The sequence below is a fragment of the Phragmites australis genome, chromosome 8, assembly GCF_958298935.1.
Source record: "Phragmites australis chromosome 8, lpPhrAust1.1, whole genome shotgun sequence".
NCBI classification, from domain to species: Eukaryota; Viridiplantae; Streptophyta; class Magnoliopsida; order Poales; family Poaceae; genus Phragmites; species Phragmites australis.
Window position 1 is genome coordinate 25,423,735 of NC_084928.1, and position 19,079 is coordinate 25,442,813.

The 19,079-nt window shown below is 41.7% G+C and overlaps 1 protein-coding gene across 1 annotated transcript; it reads left to right on the forward strand.

Annotated features, from left to right (window-relative positions):
* The first annotated feature begins 16,583 nt into the window (after window positions 1-16,583).
* Window positions 16,584-18,221, forward strand: LOC133925906 (E3 ubiquitin-protein ligase EL5-like). Its single transcript, XM_062371648.1, has one exon. The coding sequence runs from the start codon at window positions 16,724-16,726 to the stop codon at window positions 17,726-17,728; it is 1,005 nt and encodes a 334-aa protein (XP_062227632.1). The 5' UTR covers window positions 16,584-16,723; the 3' UTR covers window positions 17,729-18,221.
* Window positions 18,222-19,079: the final 858 nt, after the last annotated feature.

A 19,079-nucleotide genomic window follows, 5' to 3' on the forward strand; every position in this document is an offset into this window, starting at 1 on the left:
AATCTACAATTATTTTGATATATATTGCAGAAAACTAAAACTTCTACTACCCATTTCAAAAATCTATAACTATTTTGCCACATGTTACATTTTTTTTACTTTATCACCATAAGCCCACCTATCATCCTCTATAGCATGTAATAGGAGGATTAACCGTTGGGTCACACATTACAGTGAAAAAGTTGTAACTTTTTGCAACATGTATCAAAATAATTGTAGGTTTTTAAAATGAGCACTAGAAAGTTGTAGTTTATTTTTTACAATATATGTCAAAATAGTTGTAGATTTTTGAAATTTACTCTTTTTTTGGTTGAACTACTGGTCCGGTCCTCATAACTATGCCACCAGCTGTAGCGAGAAGAATGGAGGAGGCCTGACCTTGAGCATCGCTACTCTATCCCTCGAACTTAAAGGCTCAAGCGACAAGCAATGTCGCTCATGGAAGTCCGGACATGGCTAGATCTTGGCGGATATTATGGCGACATGGCTTGGAGGTGAGGCCAATGAGGTCTTACTTCTGAGGTAAGGATGGGGAAGGTCACCTCCTGTCACACCTGATTTTAACGGCCAAAACCAAGTACGGCTTATGTGTGCCCAGAAAGTTTAACACACATAAGTACGTCATAGGTGAAGTAGCAAAAGCAATACTTTATTTAAACAAATATTCACTTCTTACAAATAAAAGACTTCACCTAAGCAACCTCAAAATTAACCTAAACGACAGCATCTAAACGACGGTAGCGGGACGAAAACATTGGTGACCAATACTCCATAGGCACCGACTGGAAGACACGCTTCTTAGAACACCAGGTCGTCGTCTTGAAAATCCTCAAAGTCTTCCACTAAGCAGCATATGTTTTTGTAGGAGAAAGCAAGGGTGAGCACATAAAGTACTCAGCAAGTGTGGGAAAATAATGACATGCAGGCTTATATCAAGAATAGGCTGACACATGGTATATTTGCGTAAATGCGATTAGTGAAAACACATTTGGACTCAAAAGCATTAAACAGGTATTAAATGAATGTAACCCAAACAATCCATCATCTAGCATACAAGGTTCCTCACCCTGCATACTACAACCGTCTAGTACTCCCTGTACTAAGACCAAAACCACACCATCTAGCACTCTCTGTACCAGAACCAAAACCATCCACCCTTTAATCATGTGAGGATCCAAGTCTCTCATGTCCGTGAGCACGGCTGTTATAACAGTTTTACACTCTGCAGAGGTTGTCCAGCTTTCCCCATGAGTCGGTGAATTCCATGTTGCCGTATTTGCAAGACACTTAACACACGCAGTGGTATGCTGCCAAGAATCACTGTATGACACTTTCCACTAACCAGAGACTAATCCAGTATGTGTCTGCCCACTAGGTTTCACCGCCAGGCTTTACGCAAGCAAAGCTCCTACCTAGAAGTCCCCTTTTGTGCTGACCTAACGCACACTGGACAGACTCTAATCAGTATGTCACGCCTTACCTATATCAGCCTCGTGGTTGGTATGTTACTTCTTAGGTTGTCGCTCCACGAACCGGTCCTTACTTAGGTTACTTGAGCAAACACTAAACTAACATCATAACCATGACAACCAACAAAACTACTTTGCTTAAGACCTAATGTTCCATGTTGCTAGACCATCAACATATTAACCATCATTACTGCATATGTTCATTAGTCAATATTATGACACTTCCTAATATCCCAAAAGCATGGCTAAGCAATCTACCCATAAAAGACTCCTAACCAATAACCATCTAGGTTCCAAGGGATGATAAGGAAAAATCTAGGGAAAACCCTAACATAGGTGACTACCCATCATATTGACCGACATTGCATGCAATTTTGTAAAACAAAGTATTTAAAAATATAGGTTCAATATGATCAAGGACACTTGCCTTCTCCTTGCTGCTGCTCAGTGTATTCTTGCTCCTGGTCTTGATGTTCCTCAAATTAATCCGGGATGTTGTCGGCTAATCGCACAATAACCGGTAAACAAACAAACAAGATACACTAAGAACAGAGCACAAAACAAAAGAACAACGAGATAAAAACTGGTTAAAAAGAAAGAGCACTGAAAAACGAATCTATCGACGCAAGAATCGCTTAAATCGGAGCTACAATGAAAAAGTTAGGACTAAAACAAGTCTAGGGTTAAATCTGGAAAAAGAAAAGGGCTTATTTTGAATTAAACAGAAAGTTCAGGGACCTTTTTGTAAAAACAAAGGGACCTAAATGTAATTATGAAAAAGTATAGGGACCTAACTGCAAAAAGACAGGGCTCTTTTTGTTATTTCTGAAAAGTCCAGGGGCTAAATTGAAAATTACCAATTAAAGGAATTATCAGATTTATTTTTATACTGAAAAAGGCTTGAATTACTGACTGGGCTGCTTTGGCTGATGTGGCATGGTGACAGGGCGACACATCAGCAGAGAGGGCTAGGTGGCGGCTGAGGTGGCTGGATGACATGGCATGGCGGCTGACTGGGTTAAGTGGCAACACTTGGCAGCCTCGTGTTGGTCAGCGAAGGGGTATAGATGGGATCTAATCTGGGCCGTGGGTTTCGGATCTGACAGCTGAGCTCAAAAGGGACGGTCGGCGGGGTGGTTCTCGGCGGAGCCGAGCTCAGCACAGCGGTGACTCACCGAAGCAGGGGGAAAAAGGTCGTCGTCGGCTTCAATCCTCGACGACGAGCGATAGAAAAGGTTCGGAGGAATGCGGGGTATCCGTTTTCAGACTTACCAGAAGCGGCGCGGCACGGGAAGGCGGGCGGGGACGGAAGGGGCGGCGGAGGGCCTCGGGATCTCGTCGAGATGGGCTCTCCAGTGGCGCAGGGACCAAGGCGACGGCGGGGAAAGCTTCAGCAAGGGCAGGCGCGTGTGATGGTGGGCTCGGGCTGCTCTGTTTTGCTCTGGAATGGCGCGGCGGCGAGCTCGGTTGAAGCGGCGACAATGGCGGCTCGGCAAGCTTCGATCTCGACGACTAGGCTTGGGTCTCGGCGATTTTCGGATGAGATGAGTTCGGGGAGGGGGCGGGCACATATATAGGCGGCTCGGAGGGTCGTGGGGCGCTGCAGGACTCCAAGGCGGCGTCGGTTTCTTGCTCGAATTCGGCGACACGGCAGAGTCCGTCTCGGAGATGATAGATCTAACCGACGGGTCCCACATGGCAGCGGCACAGGTGAAGGCGGCGCTGGCGGGGGTGTCTTCGGCGTGCTGGCTGGCACGCGAGTGGGCCGAGGCAGGTGCGCGGCCTAGGTGGAAGAAGAGGCCGGAGCGGCTGCTGGGCTGAGGTCGAAGAGAAACCGGGCCGGGAAAAAGAAAAGGCAGCCCGCGAGAGGTTTTAATCTTTTTCTTTTCTTTCTAAATTCAAAACCAACTTCAAATTCAAAATCAAAGCAAAAACCCTTCAAATAAATTTCATCAAAAACCAAATAAAAATCCTATTTGCCTAATTCAGCATGAATGCAAAATAATCATTTATATCCTATGTCAATTATACATTCTTTCATATAAAATAGGATTTTCTCTCTTTTAACTTATTTAAACTCATTTTAAACTTTAGCAAATTTTGAGAATTTTTAAAGATGGAAAAAAAATTAGGGTGTTACACCTCCCTTGCTATCCATGACGACGTGCTCATCACCCACAACATTAATGGTACCACAAGAATAGGAGAGTGCTCCTCGAATGCGACTCAAGGTGCATAAATGATTAAGGACCCTATCATTCGATTAATGTGAATTTGGAGATAATGTCATCATAGTCAATATGACTAATAATGTTTGCTGATATGCAAGATTTAGTATTATGAATGCTATGTGATGAACTTGGCGTTCCAAACACCTAAAAGGGATGAACATCCTGGTCAAAGAAAAGCTTTACGGAGATATAATGATCTATTGTTTAGACAAGTAATTATAGTGTTGAAAGTGTCACTTGTGCAAATCGGTTTGTTTTCTTTGGCCATACTATGAAGAGGGGTTTGGATTTATTATATTGATCTAGTGTCTTTTATGCTTATTAAGTAATAGATGATGCATACTAGGTTTGGCTAAGTCTAATAGTGTAGAGGAAAACCCAAGACATTAAGGAAGAGAAGCCATAAAGACTGGGATTTGAGATGGATTGAATTGGACAATTCCTCTATAAAAATCAGGCCACCATATCATACAGTGGGGAATCATAACATATATTGAGTCAAGATAGAATGCAGATAGAATAAATTAGAAGTTTTCAGGGTCACCATATCATACGGTGAGACCACTGTTTCGTACGGTGGGCATCACACCGCAATATAGAGAGCTTGTCAAACTGGTGCCTAATGAGATCAAGTCACCGTATCATACAATGGGGCACCACATCATGTGGTCATGTAGGATGGTGGTCACCATGCTATGTTTCTAGAGAGTGGATACTTGAAGATTGAAGGTCACCTATCATATGGTGGATCACCGTATCATACAATGGGGTTATGACAAGCCCTAACTGTCGAATTTTTTACCATTGGAAGGAGGTCACCGTATCACGTGGTGCTAGTCACTATATCATATGGTGGAGGTGATCGTATGATCTGGTGACTAAAGTTTCTACAGCCTGAGCTTCAACGGCTAGTTTTTGGACTTTGAGCTATAAATACTTTGCCCTCTAGCCATTTGGGGTTGCTGAAACTCTAGGGAAGACACACTCTCATGTTTGAGAGTTTCATAGCCACTTTTGAGTTAAACTAGAATATGAAGGCAATTATCATAAGATTAGTACTAGTTTAGTCCTAGTGTGTATCTAGTTAGGTCATTAGCATAGAGTTTAATCGATTGAGTGATCCACACTTTTTATTCTTGGTGTTTATCTATACCTAGATGGCTTAGCGGTGGTGAGTCTTGTGAGACGCTCCAATCGAGTTTGTGGAGCAACCACAAGTGTTATGAGCGAGAGGAGTGGTCCATGTTGGAGCGACAAAATGCTACTTCAGTGAAGACGGTGGTGAGCGTCCGGGTGCACCTAGCTGGAGACTCATCAATGTGTGTGGAGCAATAACCTCTAGAGGTGCAGAGTTATCTGTCTACGAAGCTTGGCCCTTGCAAGTGGGCCCCGACATGGACTAGTGGTGAGACAACTCACCTATACCAAGGGAAAAAAATCATGTCAAGTTTACGCTCTTTAACTCATTTAAATTCCACACTTATTTGTTGCATCGTTTAATTTCCAACTTTCCTAGAATTACATATGTAGTTGCTAGGATTGGAACCTAGGGTGCAAAATTTTGTTGCGTTAGAGTAGCCAGACCAGTCCAAACAGGCCCAGCTAGGCATGGACCGTCAGGCCCGATTAAGTTAACAGGCCGTGTCGTGCTGGCCTGTGTGCCAGAGTAGCGGCCCATGGCACGACTCGTGAGCGTGCATTGTGGCTGCTTCAGCCCGTCTCATCCCAAGAGAAAATTTAAAAAATAATAGCTAATTTTAAAAAAAATCAAAAAAATTATGAAAAATAGATAAAAATAAGCTTTATTGATTGGTTGCTTCGTTAAAAACATTTGTACTAGAAGGAAAAAGAGTACAACCTATACTCTGGAAAGGCGAAAATTACATTGTTTAATTAGAATCTCTAAATTTTTTCTTGTAGCATGTAACATTAACATGCTTCCTCAAGTGCCCCATTTTACTTGTAGACCTTGCACATAATTCCTAGCTGCATATATTACACTTAGCAAATCTTACATATTCCCTATCAATTTCTCTATATATCTTTTCAAAATGTTGCCATATTGATGATCATGCCTGCGAGTCCTCAGCATCTTGATCCATGAATGGAATATGGCATTGATTTGTTGAAGTGGCTAGCAAGTAGCAAAAGAGAGATAGCAAGATAGAGAATTAGAGATGTATGGTTGTGATTCCGTGAGTGGTTTTGTGGATGATGCCGGCGGTGGCTATTTATAGGCCAAATGGGTGGGTGGCAGGTCACTTTATAAAAAAATCAAGAAAAGTCACTAAAAATAAAAATTTTGAAATGATATGGATAAATAACTAATTCTAAAAATAAGCTTTGTTGATAGGTTGCCTCGTTAAAAACTTTTCTAGAAAAGGAAAAAAAGAGTACAACCTAACTCAGAAAATTAAAAATTACACATTCTCATCAACATCTATATAGAATTTTTTTAATGAAGCTTCAAGCTTAGTGTTCTCTACAATGTGTTGCATTCACGCTTCAGTTTGTTACTAGTCTTTTACTATAGTGAGTATTTCCACCATCTCACTTCTGAGACTTGTTCTTCTCTCTTCGATTATCCTTCCAGTAAGACTAAAGGTAGCCTTCGAAGAAACTGTAGATGCGAAAACCGTTAACAAATCTCGTGCTAACATTGAAAGCACTAGATAATTTATCTTGTGCTCATGCCACCATTGCAGTATGTCAAAATTTTCTTGTTCATGGCTGATAACATCATTGTTGATGAAGGCTGTTAGCTCCCCTCTGAATGTATGAATTCTGATGCTCGTAGACAATCGCGACGAAGAGTCTGAACTTCTTGATGAAGAACCTCCACCAAATATTTTTTTTCCCACATTGTCGTCTTCTTACTTGTTGTGGGTGCTAGTGGAGGTTGTTGCAGACGAACTTCGAGATACATTGTTTCATATTTACTATAAATATGGAATAACTTAGAACGAACATTAGTGTAATAAGTAGAATAATTGTAGCCAAGAGTATCACCTAGAATTGTGAGAATTCTACATAAACCTACAATTTTAGCTCTAGGATATAAAATAAAGGCAAATGCATACAACAAAGGAATTTCTTTCTAATATTTTAAAATTTTAGATTTCATAGAAACTACACAATCTCTTAGAAGAATGTCATTTTCATTGCTATTTAAATGACTACCAATTTCAACAATATTATGTGCTACTAAACAAGATGTTGAATAATAAACTCCTGATAAACTCACAATTGAATCATAAAAAATCAAACAATTCTAGTATCCTTACGGTAACATACCAATACGCTTCTGTGAGTAAAGTTTGATCCCCATGATGATGATAGTGTGTATGAATAAACACATTAAATGTGCTCTTATATCATATAATTTTTTGAGCATCAAGAAGGTAGAGTTCCATCTTACCGGTATGTCCATAACAAAATTTATTGCAGTACGATACTCATCTAGGTATTACGTCAACCTCTTTAAACCAGATTTTACTATAAGATTGATAATATGACAAGCACAACGTTGATGTAACAAGAAAGATTGAGCATATGTACTAAACAACAGAGTAAGAATATCCATTGCTCTAGAGTTTGCACCAATATTATCTAAAGTGATAGAAAATATTTTATTTGCGAGCCCAAAGTCTTCAACTACTTGAGATATTTTTTCAGCAATATTTTCACGAGTATGCGCATTGTCAATCAACCAAAAACCTATTGTTCTCTTTTCTAGTTCTCAACTATTATTAACAAAATGAGCAACCACACTAAGATAATTCTCTGTAGCCCTACCTGCCCATATGTCCGAGGTCAAAGCAACTGAAAATATACATGTTTCCAACATTTCTTTAAGCTTACTATGACACGCATTATAGTATTTTACCATATCCCTAGTAATTGTATGTCTAGAAATATGCGTGAACCTAGGATTATGAATTTGATTAATGTAATCTTCATATGCAGCAGACTCACCCATGTTGAGTGGTAGATCCACTCTTGCAATGAAGCGGCATAGCTCTTTCGAGCATTGACGAAGTCATACTCCACCAAAGATGAACATACCTGTTGGGGTCGTACTGCAGCATCGTCTGCTTCATGACTACTCCACTCTTTTGCTTGCAAGTTATCAGGGCCGGTCCTGACATTTTGGTGGCCCGGGGCGAGATTAAAAATGGGGCCATATTAAATATAAATTTTGAAATATTTACGTACCACAGTAGCTCAAAGCAATAGTGTTATTTTTTATATCAAACAAATAGCAGTTGTATGTATCATATGAAAAAATAGCATGCCCCAGTACACAATAACATAAACATAGAAAATAAGATGTATACGAGACATATGACTATATGATAGGGGAAAATAAAGACATACTTCTCAATCAAATCTCTGTATTTATCAGCACCAAGATTAGCAATCATGACTCCATCATCCAACTTGAAAACAGAAGCTAGCTTATCATAAATCTAAAACAAATATAAGAATATGATTATACATGTTAGACACAATGAATGTAGCTAAGCTTACAAAGTAAAATTGCATATGATTGTAACTTTACATGTGGAGATCATCCGAAACAATTTCTTCTAACATTTACAGAAGCGAAGTCACTAATGATGGTATCAATATCAATCTCATCTAGTAAATTTTTCTCAATGCATAAGGTCGCCAAACCAGTTAGCCTTTCTTGAGACATTACTAACCTCAAATAGTTCTTCAATAACTTCAACTTTGAAAAGCTTCTTTCAGCCGATGCCACAGTCACAGGTACAGTAAATAAGATTCGATAAGCAATAGAAACATTAGGATAGCAATTCACTTCTCTAACAAATTCAAAAACCTCCATAGCAGACATTGTTCTATCCGGCAAAGTCAATTGCATAACCCTTAATTCAGATATTAGATCATTTAACTCCACATCAGATGAACCATGCAGATAGAAAGTTCTTGCAAATTTAGTGCAACAATCTATTAGTTCAATATTATTCAGTGACTTCAAGGCTTTTGAACTCAGTAAAAATCCGAATATACCTTGAAACACTTGGAGTTCTTCAAATCTATTTTTCAATGAAGTTGTTGCCATATCAACCATGACCAAAAAGTAATTAACTTCAAATGCCTTCTCGGCTTGCAGTATTTCTTCATTGCAATCAATTTCATCAAATTGTTTCTTCTTAAGAGCCCGACGTTTTACTGGAAACAATGGCTCAACACCCATTTCAGATGCAAGGTCTTTGGCAATGTTCAAACTAGATGCATACCCTTCATTTCTGTACTTGTCAAAGTATTGAACCATACCTTCAATTTGGTGCAAGGCAGAGTCGATGCATATAGATGATGATTGCAACTTCTTGCTCACAGTATTTACAGCAAATAAAATATCATACCAAATAACCATGCCAAGTATAAACTTAAAGCTACCAAGAACATCGAATACATTTTTTGCATCACTCTTGTCCTTAGGTTCGGTATCACAAGCTTTATGTAACTCAGACAAAGCTGACCTTAGATGAGAAGCTTGATATCTAATTGCTTTAACACTGTTGATTTGACTCTCCCAACGGGTATTGCTCAATGATTTCACAGTCAAACTTGGAACATGGTCAAGTAATACTTTCCATCTTTTGGTAGAACCAGAAAATAATACATATATTAGTTGCACAATACCAAAAAATGAAATAGTTTAACACATGATTTTGCCATGTCACAAAGAGTGAGATTAAGACTGTGGCAAGCACATGGCATATACAAAGCTCTTGGATTGATATCAAGCAACCGTTTTTGTACCCCCTGGTGTTTTCCTTTCATATTTGAACCGTTGTCATAACCTTGACCCCTTATATCAGCAATATTAAGACCAAATGATTTCATAGACTCAAGCAATACATTAAAAAGCCCCAAGCCAGACGTGTCATCCACCTTCAAAAACCCAAGAAAGTACTCCTCAATTTTTGTTTTCCTCTTAGACATATTAACACATCTAACTATCAAAGTCATTTGTTCTTCATGACTCACATCAGGGGTACAGTCGAAGATAATGGAGAAATATTTGGCCTCTTTGACAATCTTTAAGATAGTATTTGTAACATTGGAAGCCAAAAGAGAAATCAACTCATTCTGAATTTTGTGACTGAGATAATGATAATGAATTTCATTGTTTTGAATGCACCTAAGGTGGTCTTGCATTACAAAATCAAATTCTGCAATCATCTCAACACAAACTAAGAAATTACCATTGTTATCATTGTAAAGCTGCTCACTAGATCCTCTAAAAGCCAAATTTTGTTTACCAAGATATTTAACAATGGCAACTATTCGAAACAAAACTTGCTCCAACCGTTCTTTCTCCTTTGTGATAACCTGTTGCAAATCTTTGTCAATTGTTTCATTTTTGCTCAATCTAGTACTTAATTCATTCAAAGACCTCATGCTAGTAATATGCTCGACACTAGTTTCATGTTCTTTGAGCCTTTCACTGAGATGCCTCTAATATCTAAATCCATTATCTCCTAATGAACTCTTGCTACTGTTAGATTTGAAAATCTTACAACAGAAGCAAAACACTTTGTCAACATGCTTAGAATAAACCAACCATTTTCTATCATGTACCTCTCCATTGCTCATTGTTCTAGAATAATGAGCATACGAAAAATGCCTTGAGTTACCATCTAAAGGGAATTTAAAATTTTCTTCTCTTATAGGTCCCTTCTCAACTAATACATCCCTAGCTTTATTATCAAGATTACCCCAATTTCGTGGATCATAGATATCCATAGAAAAAAACGGTTGTTCATCAACACTAGCAGATGAATTAAATATATGCTCATGATCACTCACATTGTTATCATCCCCATTGGTATCAATATTTTCTTCTGTAGGGCATTGGTCTTCTGAATTCTCATTAGGTTGTTCCTCCATAACAGCTATTGCCAACTCATCCGGGTTCTTTGAACTGCTCGTATTACTCTTACAAAATTTGTCAATGGCTCCTTTTTGTGATTCCACCAACGCATCTACTCGTTTCCTTTTTTCCTTTTTTCACTGCCAGATGCATACTTTCTAGAAGACATAATTCAAGAACATGCTGAAAATTATAAAGAAAATACATTAGTTGTTTAAATACTACAAGGATCACCAACTAGATGATTAAGACGAGTTATTGTCTCAACGATTAGGCCAAGTTGCCGTATCACCGTTGTCCCCAATCACCAATTCGTCGACTAAGACGACTAGATGAGCCACCGTCTCAACATCTTCCCGCTGAAAATTAAAACAAATTAACAATTGATATGCATACCTTGAGAATTGATCACGGACAAACGAACTATCGGATTCACAATTTACAAACACCCAAAATAAATCTATCTCGAAATAGAAACTGGATGATGTGATTGTAATTTGTACAGTGGCGATTGGTGTCTGGCACTCTGGCATTCTCGGTCTGGGTGTCCGCGTCTCAGCGTCTGGCGTCGGTCGACGGACGGCGGCTCGCTCGGTGCCGTGCGTCAGTGCGTGATGCGTCAGCAGGGCTGGTCAGTCATCAACGTCGGTGATCAGAGAGCAGTCAGAGAACACGCAGACATGCGTGCGTGGGCGACTGGGCGTGGGCATGGGCGACAAGCCGAGTGGCCGACAACGACTAGGCGTGCCACGTGCGCGTCAGCGGAGGCCGGAGCTACTCAGCGCGGGCGCGTCGCAGGCGGCAGAGGCATGTGCACAGCCGCAAGGGGCAAGGGCGCACGCAAGGCCAGGCTAAGAAAAAAAATAAAAAATATAGATTAAAAAAACCCTAATGGAGTAATGGGGCCCCTGGGATTTGGGGGCTCGGGGTGGCTGCCCCGCTCGCCCCCCCCCCCCCCAGGGCCGGGCCTGCAAGTTATGGAATGCCTCTTCAAGTGTCCCATTCCAACTAAGGACTTTGCAAATACTTCATGTTTGCAAATATAATACTTATCATACCTAAAACTTACCCCATCTTTCTCTTTGTACATCCTTTCGAAGTCTTGCCAAACTTCAGAAGTAGCGACTCTTGATCTTTTAGAGCCAGTGCTTGCTGACGTGTGTGCAACTATAGAGCCTAACAATGGAGGTGCTGCTGCATGTGAATTAGCTGGAGGTTCACCGTCGGGTCCTCCTTCACTTGCAGCACTGCTATCAAAGGAGCTGTAGTCCCATGAGAGTACTTGAAGAAAAAAATCATGATTGATGGACGTATCATCATGATCACCAGCGTTCATAATCAATGTTGAATGGCACAATAAAAAATTCAAATATTTGGAGTTAGAAAAGAGAAATAATCAAATAATAAAACAAAGAATGGAAAAAACAAAAAGAACATCGATGCGAAAAATCACCAAGATTTCTTCAAGACAGTAGGATGACAGTGTTGAAATTTCTCGAATTTTTGGAAAAAATTCAAACTAATTTTGTCAAGTTATCACAAATTCTCAAGAACTTTGAGACAATAATAAGAGGAGAAAACAAGAGAACAATTGTTGTTGCTAGTGTGAAATAGAAGGGTAGGATGATGCTCTATTTATAGGTGAAAAATAGTGAATTTTGCAAAAAAAAATAATTTTTTAGAGCCCAAGCGGTCACAAAATGGCTAGAAATTTTAAAATATTTGGGTTAATGGGTTAAACAAGCCAGGCATAGCCCATTTAACCCGTTAACCCGCATGCCTCTGCACGCTGGTCGTGCCCAGCTGGGCCAGTGTCACGCGCCAACAGCTTTGAGTCGTGCCTGGCGTTCCTGGCTGGCCGTGCTAGGTCATTAGCATGCTGGGCCGGCCATGCCTTTGCGTGCCTAGTCGAGCCGCTGGCATGCCTGTACTGACTCATTGCAGCCGGGCCGGGCCAGGTTGGCACAACGTGCCACGGCTTCGCCCTAGGCATGGCCCAGCGCCTCATGCCATGCCTAGGCCGTGCCTACAATGGCGAGCCTCAGACTGGCCAGTAGGCATGACCATTTCGCTAGCTTTAAGAGTAGCTACACCAAATAAACTTAGATCATATTTAGGAATAAATTGATTTAAGTTTATCTTATTAAATTAATTTGAATAGTTTTTAGACACCCTAATTCACCCCCCCCCTCTTAGGGCTTCATCGGTCCTTATAGTGCAGTCACCACTGTCGTAGCTCGGGAAGGGGCTTGTCAGCTTCCCAGGCTCGCTGGTTGAGTTTGGTGTCAACAACAATAACCCTAGCTTGTGATGTTCTCAGAGGAGGAGTGATGGGCTCTTCCCTAATCCATGATGAAGAGTTAGGGGGTGGATTGGGTAGTATGGGATGCCGAGGAGGCTTACGGCGGTGGAGCGCAAGCGATGGTGTAGGAAACATGCCATTAGTGAGATTGTAGCATTTACTTTAGGGCATGTATGTGATTTTATTGATTAATGACAATATAGTCAATAGGACTAACATGTGTGTTAAATATATGCTTTAGTAGGTCTTATGAATGCAATACACGAAGAAGCCACCGAAGCCGGAACAAAGTTTGGTTGAATTGGAGAAGACCTAGAGAAAATGACCTCACCGGATGGTCCGACACTGGACAAGTTTGTACACGTTAGAGCTTTGTGTCCAGATGCAGTTGACCTCACTGGATAGTCTGGTGTTAAGCAACTTCAACACACTAGATAATAAACAGTGCAAAGAAAAAGCAGAAGACCCCACCGGATGGTCCGGTGCTTAGGAAGTATGCTCATCAGAGCATTTCTGACAGTGGATGAGGATCACCTCACTAGATGGTCCGATGCTCAATGTGTAGCTTACACTAGAGTATTTTGTGCACAGAGAGTTCAAGTGGCTCGGTTGGCTCAAGATAATGCACCGGATAGTCTGGTGATGTATGTTGTGTACACCGAAGGCTTACACCGGGGTACTTTACACAGAAAAGCATGAAGTGTCTTAGTCAGGCTCAAGACAACACGCTGGATGGTTCGACGATGAGTTGAAGGTACACTAGAATGTCCGGTGTTCACAGAGGCTTCGAGTGGAGTTCCAACTGCTAGTTTCTGAGGTTGTACTCACCAGATGATTTGGTGTTAGTACTACTGTTGTTACCGGATCATCCGGTGTTAACATTTCTTCTGAGCTATTGGGAAAACAGCTAGTTGGTGGGTTTGAGGCTATAAATACCCCTCCACTTGATTATTTGAGGTTGCTGGAGTCTAGAGGAAGCTCATACACACTAGAGAAGACATCCAAACCAACAAAGTGCTTAAAGTGATCATCCAAGTCGATTAAGCACAATATTAGAGAGTGATTAGTGCTTATAGGCCTAGAGAGAAGTGTTGCGTGGTGCTATAACCTAGAGAGTGGATCAAGGAGTGATCCAACTGTGTACCGAGAGGTACGCTGGTGCCTTGGAGTTTTGATAACTCAATGGTAACTTGTTGACCCTCTGACTTAGTGTGGAGCGACGGCAAGAAGATTATGCAGGGATACAGTGGCCCTCATCTTTGTGACTAAAGCTCTAAAGTGAAGATGGTGTATAAGTGACCAGAAGAGAGGTTAGTGGTATGACCTTACCTTGGTGGCTCGGTGGCTCATCGTGCTTGATTCCTTATCTTGGTGACTTAGTAGCTCAAGAGCCATGGCCAGAAGAGACTTGGTAACTGGGAGCATATTCTTTGTGGAGCTCCAACGTAGGCTAGGGGTGTCATTCATGCAATCGATATCACGAGATTAAAATCCTTGTGTCAAGTTTGCTCTATCTACCTTATTTACGTTTTCATATTTATATATTTACAATTTACCTTTCTAGATAGGTTGCAAGCTTTTTTGATCGGTAGAGTAGACACACTAGATAAATCTAGAGTATATTTACATAGAATTTGATATATATTTATCTTGTGTAGTTTTTAGAGCTGAATTTGTAAGTGTTATAATTCATTCTCCCCTTAGGACGTCACCGATCTCTACAGATGGTGTAGATGTGTAGTGAGGGTTGGTCGGTGTTGAGGAGTCTTGAAGTGGGCGGCGGTAGCCATGGGAAGTGGTTTAGATAGGGAGGTTTTTTTAATGTTGCATTTTTGTACGGATATTACAAAAATAATACCAAAAATGAGGAAACTCTAAAAATAATACCTATTCACCCAACGGTTTGGCGAAAACATATTTTTGCTCTGCTGTACTGCGAAAACACTATTTTCATCATACCGTATGGCGAAAATATGTGACGTGGCTCCGACGGCAGGTTAGGGGTGCACGACTGCAGTTTCGAGGTAATTTTCGCCATACAGTGTGACGAAAATTAGTTATCGCCAAATCGTACGGCGAAAACTCAGTAGAGAGCATCTATTGTACCCGGCCTATTTACATTCCCTAAGTCACGTTTGGTTTAGCAGCGCAACTCTTTATGTTTAGGGTCTATTCACGCTACGACGAAAAACCTTATGTCATATGTAATATTCATCAGCTTATGTAACCTCTTTACCGGGTTCTACTTGTAGCCTACCATGTAATATCTATCAGCTACCTCCCATTGTCGGACAAACAATTCTATAATTTATTTATATCTTTCCATTTTGTTTCAGAAATAAGTTCAATTGCAAAATAAAAAAGCGATACAATATTTTATCGACGGAAGAAATTTTTTTGACCATTCCGACGCAGGAGATAGGGTTCATGAGCCCACGCAGGAGGTACGGTCCACATTGCGGGATTTTTCGTTCAACGGTTAGGTGATTTTTTTTTCGTCATACGGTTTGACGAAAATTGCCTCGATGCTACAGCCGTGTACTCCTAACCTGTCGCCGGCGCCACGTATTTTTGTCATACGATATGGCAAAAATAGTGTTTTCGCGGTACAGTTGGGTGAACAAGTATTATTTTTAGAATTTTCTCATTTTTGGTATTATTTATGTAACACCCGTAAAAAAATGTAATATTAAAAAAAATTCTAGATAGGAACCAGAGATGGCAAGCTTAAATATAAGGGCATTTATGTCCGATACATTCAAAACATAAATCTGTACAAATCACAATGCATATATATAATTCACCCATCAATATAAAGCTGGCTCAACTGCAAGCGTAGAGTTCGCAAAAGCGTACTTTACCTATTACACTTTCTGGACAAGAATTTCCAAAGGTTCACTTTGCCCAGGGAATTTATGCATGCAGATGAGCTAATCGATTTTTTCCAAATGGAGCAACCGACAACTTCACCGAGAGATCAAAAGTTGAGAGACTAACAGTCTCCTGTAATTCTGTTTTCAGTGCTTACTCTGTTCTGCCACATAATTATTTGAACATTGAAGATCTGTAAATTCTCTTACTATTCCACTCTGCAGAAAACGATGGCAAAAGTAACGACGTAAGTGAGTAAATCAGAACAAGTACGTCTGTAAGGCCTCTTTAACTCACGATTTCTTGGATTCCTACAGGAATTGAGCTGATTCATGCGAAATTCTTGTAAAACTCATGTGTTCCAAAAAAGGGCTTATTTTTGGGTTGCGTTTACTGTGCGGTGTGCAGTTTGGCTGTCTGATAGCGCAGTTTCAGATTTTCAGCTCATTTTCCACATAAGTATTGATCTTTTCAACATATGAAAACACACGATAAAAACCTCACATATTAAACAATACATGAATAATTTGCCTGCGAAGTTGACTTCAATCCTATCCGAAGTGTTTGTCACCGAACTATTCACTATTCTTGGATCATCATTCATCAATCACGCAGGCACCAGATCATCACTGATGATCGATGTCATGCAGTTCCGACTAAACTAAACTAAAAACAAAGAACAGAAGAATATTACCAACACCGTATGAAGACCAGCAATAAGGTCGTAAAATATTTGACACGCAACCTCACGCCTCAAGGTCATCCCAAACCCAGGCCGAGTCCAGCTGGCGACCCAACTGCAAATCCATCATGCGCTTAGCATGCATGCGGCGCACAATGCCTCCTGCTAAATCCCACGTCAACCACCGCTCGGCTCGATGATTCGTTGATTGGTTCCCAGCACCATGTCTCTGAAACTTTGTCAAGATCAGGTCATACGAATCAGATGTTCTTGGCCGCAGCCATGTCGTCGTCCACCTCGTCGCCGCCAGACACCTCTGACGACGGCTCGGCGGCAACCGGCACGGCCAGCTCCAACATCACGCTGCTGTACATCATCATCGCCGTCCTTGTCGGTGTAATACTGTACATGGCCATCCTCTACGGCCGGTCGGTCCTGGCCGAGTGGCGCCAGCGCCAGGCAGCCGGCCACGGCACGACGCACGACGCCCAGCTCGGGCTCAGCATGGAGGACATCGCCGCGCTGCCCACGTTCACGTACCGAGCGCGGGCTGCATCAGCGTCGCCACACGGCGGCGGCGGCAACGGGAGGAGGAGCGGCAGCAAGGGAATGGCGGCGACGGTGGAGTGCGTGGTGTGCCTGCAGGAGATGGAGGACGGCGACGTCGTGCGAGTGCTTCCGTCGTGCAGGCACTTCTTCCACGGTCGCTGCATCGACGCCTGGCTGTGCGCGCACTCGTCGTGTCCGGTGTGCCGCGCGCACCCGGAGCCGGAGCGCGCGCGGCTGGGGGAGGTGGCAGTGTCGCCACCACTGCCGCAGCTACGGCGGTGCGGCGTGTCACCAGAGCGGCCTACGTCGTCGAGGGTGCTGGCGGACATCCTGGCGCGGTCGCCACTGCGGAGCAGCTGCTCGACGAGCGGATCGAAGGAGATGATCTTATCCAAGTCGCCATCTCCGAGGGTCCAATTCGGGTCGAGGTCTCCTTCTCCAACGCCGATGACATACGACAGAGTGGACGATTGGTGGACAAAGTCACCGCCGCCGGGGGTTTCAGAGATTGTGGTTGTCCCGTCCAACTCGCCGTCGCCAATAAGGTTCAGCAGGCAGTTGTCAGCGAGGAGCATTGGAGTGTTGGAAAGTATGGAGGTGATTACGTCGGCATCACCGTCGCCGGTACTAATTAGAGAGGGTGGTGGTTCGCTGTCGAAGTCGCCGTCGCCAGCGCCACACGTTGAGCAGGTGCGGAAATGCGCAGGAACAAGGCGATAGAAGGTAAACAGTATTGAGAAGAAGAAATCCCACAACTTAAAATTTTCAAATGATCAAAAATTTGCAACCGATGATCAGTTATTCATGTGAAATACACATTCTCTAGTTTTCATTTACATAATGGCCAGAAACTCCATGATAGATGGCTGGGAGCAGACGATACTGACTGGCTCCTGTTTGCAACATCCATTACAATCAGAGTGCTTGCAGATGATGTGAACCGTTCGTTGACTAAGATCCAACGCTCCACGACGAAAGATACCAACGCTCCAAATACTGATGGTGGAAGAGTGAGAAAGTAATTTTATTTGCTGACATAACCGGATGAAGAAGGGCAAAAACGTCTTTAGGAGGCTAGTACGGCGTCATTCTTGTAATGTTCAGATTTACGTTCTTTTGTTTGTTCTCGGTTCGTCCTCTTGTCTTGTTGCGAAGATTGTGCCGGAGGTCCCAAAGAACACGAACTCCTCGGCAGCAAGGTATCGAGGGAGACCACGGATTTGTGACTTTGTGTTGCTGGAACTTAACTTATTAGAAGAACAAGATTTCTATTACTTTTGCATGGCTTCACCATTATCTGTCGAACTACGTAAAAACATTAGACTCGGTAAATAACATCAATCATTCATCAAGAATTTACTACAATGCGCAACAACATTGCAGGAAACTTCTCCGTTGCAGGCCCATCAGCGCCGATTACTCACGGCAAAGATCTAAGACAAGAACACGTAAATATGAACATTACCGGTAAACAAGAATGACCGCCTCACATACAGCCCTAGAGAGGAGAAAAGGACGGGAGAGAGACAGAGAGATCGCTAATCAACGGCGGCTCTCAAATAGGGTGAATCATGTGGGGAAAGATGATTAGTTGCACCAAAAAATACTGAGTTGTCATTTATTACAATTTTTCCTATTCCAAAGATTCCCTTTTGTTGATATATGGTTCACAATATTTTTAGAGAAGGTACCCGCAAACACTATAAAATCTCACTGTTAGAACAATTTTTATCTACAGTAGCTAAAGGGGTTCATTTTAGATAAAAAGAGAGTGGAGGTGAGAGAAATTAGCCTCCTCTGCTCTTAACTCTTAGGTCCTTTATATAGGTGGGGAGAGAAAGTAAATCTTCCTCTTCAGTTTTTGATGAGGTATAAATATTATAAGGAGGTCTTTGGATTTTTATATGGGTTGCTCTATTATATGGGGTTTTTTTTCTAAGCACTTGAGTAATAGTCTTAGGAGTTGGTCAGCTCTTTATGGCTTGATTTCTAATATGTTTCATCGATGTATGATCAGAATGTATAATAAATTATTTGGATCATAGATAATGTTGTCAGATTTCAAGCACAC